An 18,310-nucleotide genomic window follows, 5' to 3' on the forward strand; every position below is an offset into this window, starting at 1 on the left:
ATCGTATATCATAAACATATATCATATTATATCATATCATATCATATATAATATTATATTATATTGATTTATCTGTCATGTTGGAAGATAACGCACTTTCATCAATTCTAAAAAGTAATACATATTTAAGATTAAATTAGTTTTTATTATATCCACAACAGACATGTTTTTAATTAATCAAAAATATTTTCATGTTTGACACAAATGCCTTGCAGGTTGTAAATTGTTCGCCAGTATGTAAAAGTGTATCACAGCGCATGTTTGATTGACGTGTGTGTGCATGTTTGAAATACCCGGGGGTCACGTTGCAGCGTTCCTGCGTTACTCATATAAACATATGAAATATGTCTGTCGACTCACACTGAACACGGAAGTTTCTTTCCGGATAGTTGGAAACGTTCTGTGATAAATTAAAATGACTGATGAGAAAGTGGTTTATGCTTGACCACTATTTAAAGAACACCTATAACGTGTTTTTAAATCTACCCAGCACCTTGTTTAATGTTAGCAATGGAAGCTTTTGGTTGTTTTGTTTAACGACACTATTAGAGCATACTGATTTATTAGTCATCGGCTATTGGATGTTAAACATTTGGTAATTTTGACATGTAGTCTTAAAGAGGAAAGCCGTTACAAATTTAGGAACATTGGATCGTTTATATGTATATACCACGGCTTTTAATATGCTAAAGTAGTGTTGGAAATAGAATAAAAATGATTTTTTATCAATTATTTCTTTCATATTAAACTGACAAGTAAATATTTTGTAAATACCTATTTAATGATACTCTACCTAATTTAGCATTTACTTGTTTTGGCTCTCATTGATGTACAAGGTGGTGTTTACTCTTGAAATTAAAATTAAAATGTCAGTAAACAGGAGATTTTTGACCTTTATTGGAACAGACTATAACACATTTTGATCCGTATGTGTCAATTTCATTACCCTTAAACAAACTTTTAATTTAAAACTGCAAGTTAACTGATTATTTTGAATTGCAGCATAAATTATTAATCATGACCAGCATATTTAGTGAATATAAATTCAATATAAGTACAGTAGAAATTTCAAATTTATACAATCGTGCAACCACTTAAAGGTGTTATATCTGTAGTTATATGTGAGCATCTGTTTGTGATAAAGATTCTCCAATAAAAATGTATTTTCTACTAGTAGATAAAATCATTTCCTATAATCATTTATGGGCATATAGTTAAAGGTGTATTCTTTAAATGTTAAAGCAAAATTTAATAAAAGCATTATTTGCAATAGCTGTCATTATGCAACTTTGAGATAGAACCTTTAATACCGGTATAATAGATCACAAACACAAAATGGTTCTTGACAGTTTTGCTCAAAAGTTACTTATAAATGTCTACAAATATTTTGTTTTGGAGAGGGATATGGGGTAAACCATAATCAGAAACGGTCCCTCACATATAGTAACAGCAATGAAATTGACATATGTTGACCAAAATTTGTTATAGTCTGTTCCAATAAAGTGAACAAATCACCTGTTTACTGATATATTTCTTTTAATTTCAAGAGTAAACACAACCTTGTACATCAATGAGAGCCAAAACAAGTAAATGCTAAATTAGGTAGACTATAATTAAATAGATATTTACAAAATATTTACTTATCTGTTTAATATGTAAGAAATAATCGACGAAAATCATTTTTATTCTATTTCCGACAGCACTATAGTGTCCTGGTGCACTGGCTGAAACGAGAAATAGCCCAATTAGCCCACCGATGGGGATCGATCAAAAACCGACTGAGCATCAAGCGAGCGCTTTTCCACTGAAAGAACGCACGTAATCTGTTTCGGGACAACGGGTTTGCACTTAAATGATAGATTTTCTTAAGAAGATTCTGGAACATTTTATATTTGGCTTTTTCATCACTTTAATACTGAGGAAGGACAATAGAGTGGGGACACGTCCCATGGTCCACCCCTCGGCTTCTGCAGATGGAATAAACACACAGACAGATAAACAGACAGTCAATCAGAAAGACATAGGTAGGAAGGTAGGTTAATAGAGAGAGACAGACACACAGACAGACAAATATAATACACACGTATATATATATATATATATATATATATATATATATATATATATATATATATATATATATATATATATATATATATATTATACACACATACACACACAGATACGTGTGTGTGTGTGTGTGTGTGTGTGTGTGTGTATAGATATAGATATAGATATAGATAGATAGATAGATAGAGAGAGAGAGAGAAATAGCGACTGCAGTATTTCTATGGAGTACAACGTCCAAGTAGGACACCCACGTTATTGCAAAGTACACTAACATGCATTATATTTAGAGAATTTCGACAGTACTTTGAAGTTCGGGGGAGGGATGTGCACCCACAACATCCTCCCCTGGATCCCTGCCTTGGTAGATAAATAGACAGACAGACAGACAGACAGACAGACAGACAGACAGACAAACGGACAGACAGACAGACAGGCAGACAAACAGACAGACAGACAGAAAGATGGACTGACAGACAGATATATTCTGGGGAAGTCGACCTTGTAGTGAATGCAGACTGTAAACAGACATGTATACCGGTCGTTACTTGGAAAAGAGACATAACTGTCAGTTCCACCACATTTCTATCGATGGCAAGGGGCGGTCCGCGCCGACATGTTGGCAGGTGGTGCTGTAACGTATTTTACATATATACATTTAAATGTTGGCAGATGGTGCTGTAACGTATTTTACATATATACATTTAAATGTTGGCAGATGGTGCTGTAACGTATTTTACATATATACATTTAAATGTTGGCAGATGGTGCTGTAACGTATTTTACATATATACATTTAAATGTTGGCAGATGGTGCTGTAACGTATTTTACATATATACATTTAAATGTTGGCAGATGGTGCTGTAACGTATTTACATATATACATTTAAATGTTGGCAGGTAATGCCGTAATATATTTTACATATACACATTTTAATGTTGGCAGATGGTGCTGTAACGTATTTTACATATATACATTTAAATGTTGGCAGATGGTGCTGTAACGTATTTTACATATATACATTTAAATGTTGGCAGATGGTGCTGTAACGTATTTTACATATATACATTTTAATGTTGGCAGGTAATGCCGTAATATATTTTACATATACACATTTTAATGTTGGCAGATGGTGCTGTAACGTATTTTACATATATACATTTAAATGTTGGCAGATGGTGCTGTAACGTATTTTACATATATACATTTAAATGTTGGCAGGTAATGCCGTAATATATTTTACATATACACATTTTAATGTTGGCAGATGGTGCTGTAACGTATTTTACATATATACATTTAAATGTTGGCAGATGGTGCTGTAACGTATTTTACATATATACATTTAAATGTTGGCAGATGGTGCTGTAACGTATTTTACATATATACATTTAAATGTTGGCAGATGGTGCTGTAACGTATTTTACATATATACATTTAAATGTTGGCAGATGGTGCTGTAACGTATTTTACATATATACATTTTAATGTTGGCAGGTAATGCCGTAATATATTTTACATATACACATTTTAATGTTGGCAGATGGTGCTGTAACGTATTTTACATATATACATTTAAATGTTGGCAGATGGTGCTGTAACGTATTTTACATATATACATTTAAATGTTGGCAGATGGTGCTGTAACGTATTTTACATATATACATTTAAATGTTGGCAGATGGTGCTGTAACGTATTTTACATATATACATTTAAATGTTGGCAGGTAATGCCGTAATATATTTTACATATACACATTTTAATGTTGGCAGATGGTGCTGTAACGTATTTTACATATATACATTTAAATGTTGGCAGATGGTGCTGTAACGTATTTTACATATATACATTTAAATGTTGGCAGATGGTGCTGTAACGTATTTTACATATATACATTTAAATGTTGGCAGATGGTGCTGTAACGTATTTTACATATATACATTTTAATGTTGGCAGGTAATGCCGTAATATATTTTACATATACACATTTTAATGTTGGCAGGTGGTGCTGTAACGTATTTTACATATATACATTTTAATGTTGGCAGGTAATGCCGTAATATATTTTACATATATACATTTTAATGTTGGCAGGTGGTGCTGTAACGTATTTTACATATATACATTTTAATGTTGGCAGGTAATGCCGTAATATATTTTACATATACACATTTTAATGTTGGCAGGTGGTGCTGTAACGTATTTTACATATATACATTTAAATGTTGGCAGGTAATGCCGTAATATATTTTACATATACACATTTTAATGTTGGCAGATGGTGCTGTAACGTATTTTACATATATACATTTAAATGTTGGCAGATGGTGCTGTAACGTATTTTACATATATACATTTAAATGTTGGCAGATGGTGCTGTAACGTATTTTACATATATACATTTAAATGTTGGCAGATGGTGCTGTAACGTATTTTACATATATACATTTAAATGTTGGCAGATGGTGCTGTAACGTATTTTACATATATACATTTAAATGTTGGCAGATGGTGCTGTAACGTATTTTACATATATACATTTAAATGTTGGCAGATGGTGCTGTAACGTATTTTACATATATACATTTAAATGTTGGCAGATGGTGCTGTAACGTATTTTACATATATACATTTAAATGTTGGCAGATGGTGCTGTAACGTATTTTACATATATACATTTAAATGTTGGCAGATGGTGCTGTAACGTATTTTACATATATACATTTAAATGTTGGCAGATGGTGCTGTAACGTATTTTACATATATACATTTAAATGTTGGCAGATGGTGCTGTAACGTATTTTACATATATACATTTAAATGTTGGCAGATGGTGCTGTAACGTATTTTACATATATACATTTAAATGTTGGCAGATGGTGCTGTAATGTATTTTACATATATACATTTAAATGTTGGCAGGTAATGCCGTAATATATTTTACATATACACATTTTAATGTTGGCAGATGGTGCTGTAACGTATTTTACATATATACATTTAAATGTTGGCAGATGGTGCTGTAACGTATTTTACATATATACATTTAAATGTTGGCAGGTAATGCCGTAATATATTTTACATATACACATTTTAATGTTGGCAGATGGTGCTGTAACGTATTTTACATATATACATTTAAATGTTGGCAGATGGTGCTGTAACGTATTTTACATATATACATTTAAATGTTGGCAGATGGTGCTGTAACGTATTTTACATATATACATTTAAATGTTGGCAGATGGTGCTGTAACGTATTTTACATATATACATTTAAATGTTGGCAGATGGTGCTGTAACGTATTTTACATATATACATTTAAATGTTGGCAGGTAATGCCGTAATATATTTTACATATACACATTTTAATGTTGGCAGATGGTGCTGTAACGTATTTTACATATATACATTTAAATGTTGGCAGATGGTGCTGTAACGTATTTTACATATATACATTTAAATGTTGGCAGATGGTGCTGTAACGTATTTTACATATATACATTTAAATGTTGGCAGGTAATGCCGTAATATATTTTACATATACACATTTTAATGTTGGCAGGTGGTGCTGTAACGTATTTTACATATATACATTTAAATGTTGGCAGGTAATGCCGTAATATATTTTACATATACACATTTTAATGTTGGCAGATGGTGCTGTAACGTATTTTACATATATACATTTAAATGTTGGCAGGTAATGCCGTAATATATTTTACATATACACATTTTAATGTTGGCAGATGGTGCTGTAACGTATTTTACATATATACATTTAAATGTTGGCAGGTAATGCCGTAATATATTTTACATATACACATTTTAATGTTGGCAGATGGTGCTGTAACGTATTTTACATATATACATTTAAATGTTGGCAGATGGTGCTGTAACGTATTTTACATATATACATTTAAATGTTGGCAGATGGTGCTGTAACGTATTTTACATATATACATTTAAATGTTGGCAGATGGTGCTGTAACGTATTTTACATATATACATTTAAATGTTGGCAGATGGTGCTGTAACGTATTTTACATATATACATTTAAATGTTGGCAGGTAATGCCGTAATATATTTTACATATACACATTTTAATGTTGGCAGATGGTGCTGTAACGTATTTTACATATATACATTTAAATGTTGGCAGATGGTGCTGTAACGTATTTTACATATATACATTTAAATGTTGGCAGATGGTGCTGTAACGTATTTTACATATATACATTTAAATGTTGGCAGATGGTGCTGTAACGTATTTTACATATATACATTTAAATGTTGGCAGGTAATGCCGTAATATATTTTACATATACACATTTTAATGTTGGCAGATGGTGCTGTAACGTATTTTACATATATACATTTAAATGTTGGCAGATGGTGCTGTAACGTATTTTACATATATACATTTAAATGTTGGCAGATGGTGCTGTAACGTATTTTACATATATACATTTAAATGTTGGCAGATGGTGCTGTAACGTATTTTACATATATACATTTTAATGTTGGCAGGTAATGCCGTAATATATTTTACATATACACATTTTAATGTTGGCAGGTGGTGCTGTAACGTATTTTACATATATACATTTAAATGTTGGCAGGTAATGCCGTAATATATTTTACATATACACATTTTAATGTTGGCAGATGGTGCTGTAACGTATTTTACATATATACATTTAAATGTTGGCAGGTAATGCCGTAATATATTTTACATATACACATTTTAATGTTGGCAGATGGTGCTGTAACGTATTTTACATATATACATTTAAATGTTGGCAGGTAATGCCGTAATATATTTTACATATATACATTTAAATGTTGGCAGGTAATGCCGTAATATATTTTACATATATACATTTAAATGTTGGCAGATGGTGCTGTAACGTATTTTACATATATACATTTAAATGTTGGCAGATGGTGCTGTAACGTATTTTACATATATACATTTAAATGTTGGCAGGTAATGCCGTAATATATTTTACATATACACATTTTAATGTTGGCAGATGGTGCTGTAACGTATTTTACATATATACATTTAAATGTTGGCAGATGGTGCTGTAACGTATTTTACATATATACATTTAAATGTTGGCAGGTAATGCCGTAATATATTTTACATATACACATTTTAATGTTGGCAGATGGTGCTGTAACGTATTTTACATATATACATTTAAATGTTGGCAGATGGTGCTGTAACGTATTTTACATATATACATTTAAATGTTGGCAGATGGTGCTGTAACGTATTTTACATATATACATTTAAATGTTGGCAGGTAATGCCGTAATATATTTTACATATACACATTTTAATGTTGGCAGATGGTGCTGTAACGTATTTTACATATATACATTTAAATGTTGGCAGATGGTGCTGTAACGTATTTTACATATATACATTTAAATGTTGGCAGATGGTGCTGTAACGTATTTTACATATATACATTTAAATGTTGGCAGATGGTGCTGTAACGTATTTTACATATATACATTTAAATGTTGGCAGGTAATGCCGTAATATATTTTACATATACACATTTTAATGTTGGCAGATGGTGCTGTAACGTATTTTACATATATACATTTAAATGTTGGCAGATGGTGCTGTAACGTATTTTACATATATACATTTAAATGTTGGCAGATGGTGCTGTAACGTATTTTACATATATACATTTAAATGTTGGCAGATGGTGCTGTAACGTATTTTACATATATACATTTAAATGTTGGCAGGTAATGCCGTAATATATTTTACATATACACATTTTAATGTTGGCAGATGGTGCTGTAACGTATTTTACATATATACATTTAAATGTTGGCAGATGGTGCTGTAACGTATTTTACATATATACATTTAAATGTTGGCAGGTAATGCCGTAATATATTTTACATATACACATTTTAATGTTGGCAGATGGTGCTGTAACGTATTTTACATATATACATTTAAATGTTGGCAGATGGTGCTGTAACGTATTTTACATATATACATTTAAATGTTGGCAGATGGTGCTGTAACGTATTTTACATATATACATTTAAATGTTGGCAGGTAATGCCGTAATATATTTTACATATACACATTTTAATGTTGGCAGATGGTGCTGTAACGTATTTTACATATATACATTTAAATGTTGGCAGATGGTGCTGTAACGTATTTTACATATATACATTTAAATGTTGGCAGATGGTGCTGTAACGTATTTTACATATATACATTTAAATGTTGGCAGGTAATGCCGTAATATATTTTACATATACACATTTTAATGTTGGCAGATGGTGCTGTAACGTATTTTACATATATACATTTAAATGTTGGCAGATGGTGCTGTAACGTATTTTACATATATACATTTAAATGTTGGCAGATGGTGCTGTAACGTATTTTACATATATACATTTAAATGTTGGCAGATGGTGCTGTAACGTATTTTACATATATACATTTAAATGTTGGCAGGTAATGCCGTAATATATTTTACATATACACATTTTAATGTTGGCAGATGGTGCTGTAACGTATTTTACATATATACATTTAAATGTTGGCAGATGGTGCTGTAACGTATTTTACATATATACATTTAAATGTTGGCAGATGGTGCTGTAACGTATTTTACATATATACATTTAAATGTTGGCAGATGGTGCTGTAACGTATTTTACATATATACATTTAAATGTTGGCAGGTAATGCCGTAATATATTTTACATATACACATTTTAATGTTGGCAGATGGTGCTGTAACGTATTTTACATATATACATTTAAATGTTGGCAGATGGTGCTGTAACGTATTTTACATATATACATTTAAATGTTGGCAGGTAATGCCGTAATATATTTTACATATACACATTTTAATGTTGGCAGATGGTGCTGTAACGTATTTTACATATATACATTTAAATGTTGGCAGATGGTGCTGTAACGTATTTTACATATATACATTTAAATGTTGGCAGATGGTGCTGTAACGTATTTTACATATATACATTTAAATGTTGGCAGGTAATGCCGTAATATATTTTACATATACACATTTTAATGTTGGCAGATGGTGCTGTAACGTATTTTACATATATACATTTAAATGTTGGCAGATGGTGCTGTAACGTATTTTACATATATACATTTAAATGTTGGCAGGTAATGCCGTAATATATTTTACATATACACATTTAAATGTTGGCAGATGGTGCTGTAACGTATTTTACATATACACATTTTAATGTTGGCAGATGGTGCTGTAACGTATTTTACATATATACATTTAAATGTTGGCAGATGGTGCTGTAACGTATTTTACATATACACATTTAAATGTTGGCAGATGGTGCTGTAACGTATTTTACATATATACATTTAAATGTTGGCAGATGGTGCTGTAACGTATTTTACATATATACATTTAAATGTTGGCAGATGGTGCTGTAACGTATTTTACATATATACATTTTAATGTTGGCAGATGGTGCTGTAACGTATTTTACATATATACATTTAAATGTTGGCAGATGGTGCTGTAACGTATTTTACATATATACATTTAAATGTTGGCAGATGGTGCTGTAACGTATTTTACATATATACATTTAAATGTTGGCAGGTAATGCCGTAATATATTTTACATATACACATTTTAATGTTGGCAGATGGTGCTGTAACGTATTTTACATATATACATTTTAATGTTGGCAGGTAATGCCGTAATATATTTTACATATACACATTTTAATGTTGGCAGATGGTGCTGTAACGTATTTTACATATATACATTTAAATGTTGGCAGATGGTGCTGTAACGTATTTTACATATATACATTTAAATGTTGGCAGGTAATGCCGTAATATATTTTACATATACACATTTAAATGTTGGCAGATGGTGCTGTAACGTATTTTACATATATACATTTTAATGTTGGCAGGTAATGCCGTAATATATTTTACATATACACATTTTAATGTTGGCAGATGGTGCTGTAACGTATTTTACATATATACATTTAAATGTTGGCAGATGGTGCTGTAACGTATTTTACATATATACATTTAAATGTTGGCAGATGGTGCTGTAACGTATTTTACATATATACATTTAAATGTTGGCAGATGGTGCTGTAACGTATTTTACATATATACATTTAAATGTTGGCAGGTAATGCCGTAATATATTTTACATATACACATTTTAATGTTGGCAGATGGTGCTGTAACGTATTTTACATATATACATTTAAATGTTGGCAGATGGTGCTGTAACGTATTTTACATATATACATTTAAATGTTGGCAGATGGTGCTGTAACGTATTTTACATATACACATTTTAATGTTGGCAGATGGTGCTGTAACGTATTTTACATATATACATTTAAATGTTGGCAGATGGTGCTGTAACGTATTTTACATATATACATTTAAATGTTGGCAGATGGTGCTGTAACGTATTTTACATATATACATTTAAATGTTGGCAGGTAATGCCGTAATATATTTTACATATACACATTTTAATGTTGGCAGATGGTGCTGTAACGTATTTTACATATATACATTTAAATGTTGGCAGGTAATGCCGTAATATATTTTACATATACACATTTAAATGTTGGCAGATGGTGCTGTAACGTATTTTACATATATACATTTAAATGTTGGCAGATGGTGCTGTAACGTATTTTACATATATACATTTAAATGTTGGCAGGTGGTGCTGTAACGTATTTTACATATACACATTTTAATGTTGGCAGGTGGTGCTGTAACGTATTTTACATATATACATTTAAATGTTGGCAGGTAATGCCGTAATATATTTTACATATACACATTTTAATGTTGGCAGGTGGTGCTGTAACGTATTTTACATATATACAGTTTCGTGTTTACATACATTTAAGCTTCAAAACACGTTGTCTTGAGCATGCAATTCGGCTGGCTGAAGTACCTCCCCAAAAATGCATTATGATAAGTGTGAGAGGGTTCCATACTTTTATTTAGTCAACACCAACAATTTGTCCTCGTTTCAATGAGTGCACTACAACTGGTCAAAGGCCGTAGTATGCGCTTTCCTGTGTGGGAAAGTGCATATAAAAGATCCCTTGCTGCTAATGGGAAATTGTAGCGGGTTTCCTCTGGTGACTATATGTCAGAATTACCAATAGCCAATGTTAAATTAATCAATGTGCTCTAGTAGTGTGGTCAAACAAAACAAACTTTTTCCATTACAAATTATGCAGAGAGAACAGCCATAAAATAATAAAGGCAGATGGAAAAACATAACTTTGACAAATAGAAAATGATTTCTGTATACAAATAACGAAATTGGTGGTGAATTTTATTATATAATGTGTTGTCCGCTTTTCAAAGATGAAAGTAAAATACTTCTGCCAAAGTATTGCCAGTCTAGATCAAATGTTTGCGAATTTAGAATGCTATTTGACTGGGGAAAAAACCCTGGTGTTCTCAGAACGTTAGCAGCTTTTTGTAAACAAATTATGAATATTCATGAGTTCCATGGCTGAAATCTATGTTTTTACGATTCTATTTTACTTGTATATGCAACGTATGTTCGTATGCAAATATGAACCCATAGATATACACTTGTTTTTTTGTTTTTGTTTACACGTTTAAATATCGGATGTACATAATTATTATGACGAATGTGCCATCATATCATTTATTTATTTACTTATATTTTTACAATGTACCTCGTATGCCGTTGAATTACGGTCAGATTGTAAAGTTCAGTTCAGTACAGTTCAGTTCAGTTCAGTTCAGTCCCCGGGGGCGGGATCTGGCTCAGTCGATAGAGCGCTCGCATGAGGTGCTTACATCGTAGGATCGAACCACTTCAGTGGACCTGTTCTCTGACTTGTCTTTCCCCCACGTTTCAACCAGTGCCCCACAACTGGTATATCAAAGACCGTGGTATGTTCTGTTCTGTCTGTGAGAAAGTGTAGATAAAAGATCACTTGCTACTATAGGTCAAAGGTTTTCTCTAAAACCGCGTGTAAAAAATACTAAATGTCTGACATCCAATAACCACGTCGGTGGGCCCAATGGGCTATTTCTCGTTCCAGCCAGTGCACCACGACTGGTATATCAAAGGCCGTGGCGTGTACTACCCTGTCTGTGGGATGGTGCATATAAAAGACCCCTTGCTGCTAATCTAAAAGAGTAGCCCATGAAGTGACGACAGCGGGTTTCCTCTCAATATCTGTGTGGTCCTTAACCGACGCCATATAACCGTAAATAAAATGTGTTGAGTGCGTCGTTAACTAAAACATTTTTTTTTCCAATAGCCAATGATTAATAAATTATCGTAGAAAAAACAAACATTAACTTTTAGTCCTCCTCCCCCCCCCCCCCCCCCCGAATGTTATCAGTTCTGGGACAGCCCAAGAACACCAAATAGTCGTAGAATGTGCCGTGATGGGTTTGGGAACGAACAAGTCTAAACATGTTTTTACAATTGTTTTTAACTTGACGCAATTCCACGGAAATGATTCATTGTGGCCAACAATGGCGCCGCGCTTTCTCACAATACGATACCAAAAGTCAACACTGACCTAGAATTCCACTTGAGGTTTATCCCTTCCAGTCAGAGCTCCATGCCTAGTACATTAAATGTTATGATATGTGCTGTTCTGCCTGAGGAGAAAGTGAATTCTGCAGCTTTGCCAAACACACTAAACATGGAATAACATGATGATCGCTATAAGTTTCAGCTAGGACCCTGTTACACACGTTGCATATTTACTGCGATTTGTTTTTGGGCGGGAGTACACCAGGGACTGGTCAACACACTATGCCTATATTAAGAGTTTTATTTACATTTTACAATTGACAAGTTTACAAAACATAGCAGAGAGTAGAATACGCGAATAAATGAAACAAACTGACCAGAGGCAGCGAAACCAGGAATGGGGTGGAGTACCCTGTTTTATAAAAAGAACCGATTTTCTGTTGGATACTTAATGAGCTAAGAGCTATTTTGGAAAAAGAGTTTGTTTTGTTTTTTTGTTTTGTTTTTTGTTTTGTTTTTTTGATTTATTAATCATCGGCTATTGTATGTCAAACATTTGGTAACTGACAGAAGAAACCCGCTACATTTTTCCATTTAGAGGCAAGGGATCATTTATATGCACCATTATATAGACAAGATAGCCTTTGATGTACCAGTCGTGGTGCACTGGCTGGAACAAGAAATAGTCCAATGTGCCCACCGAGGGGAATCGATCTCAGACCGACCGTGCAGCAAGCGAGCGTTTTACCACTGGGCTACGTCCCGCCACTGGCTATTTTGAAAATACTGTGGTCACATGAGAATAGTGAAAATCTACGCACCCCCAGTTTCTGATCATCGACACAAAAGAATGAAACTCTAGTTCCACACAAAATAGTTTCCAGCCAGGCCACGGAAATGAATTTTTTCAACGACACCACTAGAGCACATTGATTAATTAATCATCGGCTATTGGATGTCAAACATTGGGTAAATCTGACACATAATCATCAGAGGAAATCCATTTTTAATTGGAGCGTTTATATACACTTTCCCTTCCCACGGACAGGAAAGCACACACCACGGTCTTTGACAAGTTGTAGTGCACCGGTTGGAACAAGAAAAAATCCAATCAGTTGAATGGATCCATCGAGGTGGTTCCATCCTGCGGTGCAAGCACCTCAAGCGAGCACTCAACCGATTGAGCTAAATCCCGCCCCCCACCCCCACGAAAATGACGTCTGCTGCCTCGCTACTCATCCACCTCTTTTGCGTGATTGGGATTCGAACCCAGCACCTATATGTCAGCATTTCGGAGACCTAACAAGTACTTCTGGTGTACTGCCAACCGAGCGGTAATGTTCAATTATGTTTCTGGCAGCCAGTTATAAACGTCTCTGCGGAAACGTAACTTGGTTTGTCGTGGCCACTTAACATGTTACACGTGTACCAGTTCCCGAAGACATCACTGCCAATGTGCTGTATGCTCGTGCTTATAGCAAACTGAGGCACAAACACGCTTGGCGTGGGCAGCCAAATCTGCTACCTAACCTGTCTAGACAGGACACATTAGATAACATAACATAACATAACATAACATAACATAACATACAATGTATTGCATATAAACATTCCACATTTGGAACTGGATGTATAAGATGTAATATTTGAACAAGCATGACACAGACAAACATGATGTACTTAACTTGCATATAAACATTCCACATTTGGAACTGCATGTAAAAGATGTAACACTTGAACAAGCATGACACAGACAAACATTATGGGCCGAATTTACGAAGCCTATTTTTCTTAAAACGCAGGTGTTTAAGCATAGTTAATGAATGTAGATACACGCGTGTAAGTCTAAAACAGGTGTTTAAGCATAGTTAATGAATGTAGACACACGCGTGCAAGTCTAAAACAGGTGTTTAAGCATAGTTAATGAATGTAGACACACGCGTGCAAGTCTAAAACAGGTGTTTAAGCATAGTTAATGAATGTAGATACACACGTGTAAGTCTAAAACAGGCTTTGTAAATTCCGCCCATGTGTTTAACGACAGAGTCAAAACAATACTGCCTTTCACATACCAGTCGTAGAGCATTGGTTGAAGCAACAATTTTAATCACTTGTGTCCACTGAAGGCAGAAGAAGAAACCCGCGGGCAGGATGTACATCAGTGGTAATATATATAATACAACACGCAAAGCCTTTACAACAGTTTCAAATCGTTCTGATCTCGTCTTCTCCTATTTGTCGACAGCCTTCGTTGTACTTGCCAGTTGCTGCACTTCGCAAGGATCTTTTTGCGCTCAGGTTCAGTCGACTACTGTACACACATCGTGCTAAATATTGCGTACAAAGATAAAACTCCATAAATACAACCTCAGTAGATGCCGCCAGCTTTGTCGCGTAACACAGAAGTGGCAATATACACGGCGGTCGTATTTTGGGAAAAGCCCAGACTAAGTCACAATATCCTAGCTAAACGTTCCCGTACGAGCCCAGTGGTAAAGCACTCGCTTGATACGCTTTCGGTCTAGGATTGATCCCCGCATGTGGGCCTATTGGGCTATTTCTCGTTCCAGCCAGTGCACCACGACTGATATATCAAGGCCGTGGTATGTGCTATCCTGTCTGTGAGATGGTGCATATGAAAGATCCCTTGCTACTAATGGGAAAATGTAGCGGGTTTCCTCTCTAAGACTATAAGTCAAAATTACCAAATGTTTGACATCCAATAGCCGATGATTAATAAAACATTGTGCTCTAGTGGTGTTGTTAAGCAAAACAATTTTTTCCCGTACGAAGCTCAGGTTACACCTAGTATTTAAAATAATATCCATATTTTTATATTTAATTTTATCGAATTTGTAGAGTAGTCTAGTTGAGGGCTATCGCAGTCAATCTCTCTCGATCGACCAAATAGCAGTATTTTAAAATGTGACGTGTCCTTAAACAAATAGTATTACTTTCCTCAATAGAATATTCTCCGTTTACGACAACCAGCTGACATCAGTAAATTACAACACGTGGACCTGCGAATGGCGTTTGATCCAACATTGCGGCGGAGCAATCAATACAATATGTTGCAAGACTCAAAGAAAGTGTTTCTAATTATTTTTCGCCACAAGTCGAACTTTGGCTACGACACGTGCCTTTAACTGTTTAATGCATTGCGTTTCAGAATGCCTAACTCTTCCCGTGTTGTGCCCTTTAAAGGGCAGCGATATTCGCCGATTAGAAGGAAATGTGCTCGGAAGAATGCCTTATTTGTGGACGGGGAATTCCCGCCATCTGGTTCGTCCATTTACCACAGTCGTCCTGCACCAGCAGACATTATCTGGAAAAGGCCGAAGGTAATATGTTTGTTTTATTTCATTTTACAGGTAAGGCCTTTTATTGGATTTTAACCTAATTTAAAAAGTCGGTGCAAATTAAATAAATTCTTATCTATAATGCTAGTCTCAGACTACCAACTGTCATGTTGGTCAACTCGCCGATCTCAGTTGCTAGTCTGTGTACTCTTACAACTCGGTTCGCGTCGTATACAACTCCTACATCTGATCTGTTGTTAATCTGAGCACACCAGTCGTAAGTTGGGAGTTACAACGCAACTGACGAGTTGGCCAACTCAGTCGTGGCAGTTGGTAGTTCTACTCTAGCATACGTCTGTCTATGTACTGTCATCGTTACTAGATCTGATGTGATCCAATGTCATCGTCCAGGTGACACGAACAGTCATTCCACGCTGATGTCCCAGTTCCTACACGGCAATGGTCATTGACATCTGGTTTCAATTGCAGTTAAACATTTACACCAGCCTCGGTGGTGTCGTGGTTAAGCCATCGGACATAAGGCTGGTAGGTACAGATATGACAGCCCGGTACCGGCTCCCACCCAGAGCGAGATTTAACGACTCATTTGGTAGGTGTAAGACCACTACACCCTGTTTTCACTCACTAACCACTAACAACTAACCCGATGTCCTAGACAGACAGCCCAGATAGCTGATGTGTGTGCCCAGGAAAGTGTGCTTGAACCTTAATTGGATATAAGCACGGACATAAGTTGAAATGAAAATGAAATAAACATTTACTGTGACCACTTAATACATGTACCGGGATCCGATTTAGGTGGCCGATGGTCGCGTTGTACAGGTGACCGCTTATTACAGGTGCATTTACATTACAAATCGTGTGGGAGGGGGATAAGTGACCGGTTACGGCAGGTGACCGCTGATTACAGGTGGCCGCTAGAACAGGTTTGACTGCTGTATATTGAAGTAAACAACAACACCTACATGATATAGATATTCAAGCATATTTCCATGAATCTGAACGACAATTCTATTTACAGTTTCAAAATCGTATTTCTGCACAAAATAGTCAAAGGGATGTATTGATGACTTCTTCCTGAATTACTGTGCGGGTGTTTCGCTATAAGAAGACTGCCACTTTAATAGCCAGAACTCCTTCTTACTTTAACAAATCTTTCCCTACACCAGACTGACTTCAATAGAGATTTAAAGTTGTGATGACATGAACTACTGTCCAAAAATTATTATTTCCATGAACACATTTAAAAAAGAAATGCTTCCATCACATGTGCAATTTACGCAGCTGTTGGATAAATTAAGATATGACTTTCTCTCATCCTTAAGTACATAGGACAGGTTTATCCGAGACAGCCTCATGGATGGAAAATATTTCTATCTTCCATGAACTACCACGTGATAATTGTAATAATAACAAGAGGAGGTAACATTATGTCTATGGCCGTAGTTATCAGACAACCGTTTCAGATTCTATTTTGCGATTAAAACCTAACTTTGTTAACTTCTAGTTTTCCGTTTTAACCCATAAGACAAACCCCCGATTTGTAGTGTTACTTATTTAGCACGTAAAGTAACAGATCCTAGGTTTTAAACACTACAGTGTTTGTTTTTTCTGTCTGTTAGAGCCATTTTTCATAACTGAAATCAAAACATTACTTAGATGTTATTGTTTAGATTATCTATTTCCGTATATCCGAAGTGTTTCCAGGCATCCTGCTGTTTGTAATACCAAACATTGCATTTGTTCATATAGGGCAGGATTCAGCTCAGTCGGTTGAGTGCTCGCTTGAGGTGCTTGCGTTGCAGGATCGAATCGCCTCAGTAGATCCATTCAACTGACTTTTTTATGTTCTCTTTCCAATCAGTGCATCAAAGGTCGTGGTATGTACTTTCCTGTCTGTGAGAAAGTGCATATAAAAGATCCCTCGCTGCATTAGGAAAATCTGTTGACTACATGTCAGAAGTACTAAATGCTTGACATCCAATAACCGATGATTAGTTAATCAATGTGCTCCAATGGTATCGTTAAACAAAACAAATCTTTTTTCATACGGTTTTGGAGACAGACTCGGTGTTTCAACGTCACACACTCTTTGTTTCTCTCTCTTTTAATTGTATCCAAACATGTTACAGGTTGTAGATGAACGGAACTTAGTGTTCGTTTTCATGGGTTGAAACTAGAGTCTGCCACTTTAAATGAATTCTTACTCTGAGCCTGTACGCACCGAGCCAGCCTCGACTCACTAACAACTAACAACTAACCCCCTGTCCTGGGCAGACAAGCCAGATAGCTGAGGTGCGTGTCCAGGACAGTCTGCTTGAACTTTGGATATAAG

At 34.8% G+C, this 18,310-nt stretch overlaps 1 protein-coding gene across 2 annotated transcripts in view; it reads left to right on the forward strand.

The window, feature by feature from the left end:
* Positions 1 to 18,310, forward strand: part of LOC121375896 (calpain-5-like) — a 46,735-nt gene that overhangs the window by 509 nt on the left and 27,916 nt on the right. Inside the window, exon 2 of one of the 2 annotated variants that reach the window (XM_041503591.1) lies at positions 15,825 to 15,996. In XM_041503591.1, coding sequence (XP_041359525.1) covers positions 15,826 to 15,996 — 171 coding nt within the window. In that variant the 5' untranslated portion in view covers position 15,825. Of the gene's footprint in view, positions 1 to 15,785; positions 15,997 to 18,310 lie in introns of those variants that run through there. The other variant, XM_041503600.1, reaches the window with a different exon arrangement.

The sequence above is a fragment of the Gigantopelta aegis genome, chromosome 1 (assembly GCF_016097555.1).
Source record: "Gigantopelta aegis isolate Gae_Host chromosome 1, Gae_host_genome, whole genome shotgun sequence".
NCBI lineage: Eukaryota > Metazoa > Mollusca > Gastropoda > Neomphalida > Peltospiridae > Gigantopelta > Gigantopelta aegis.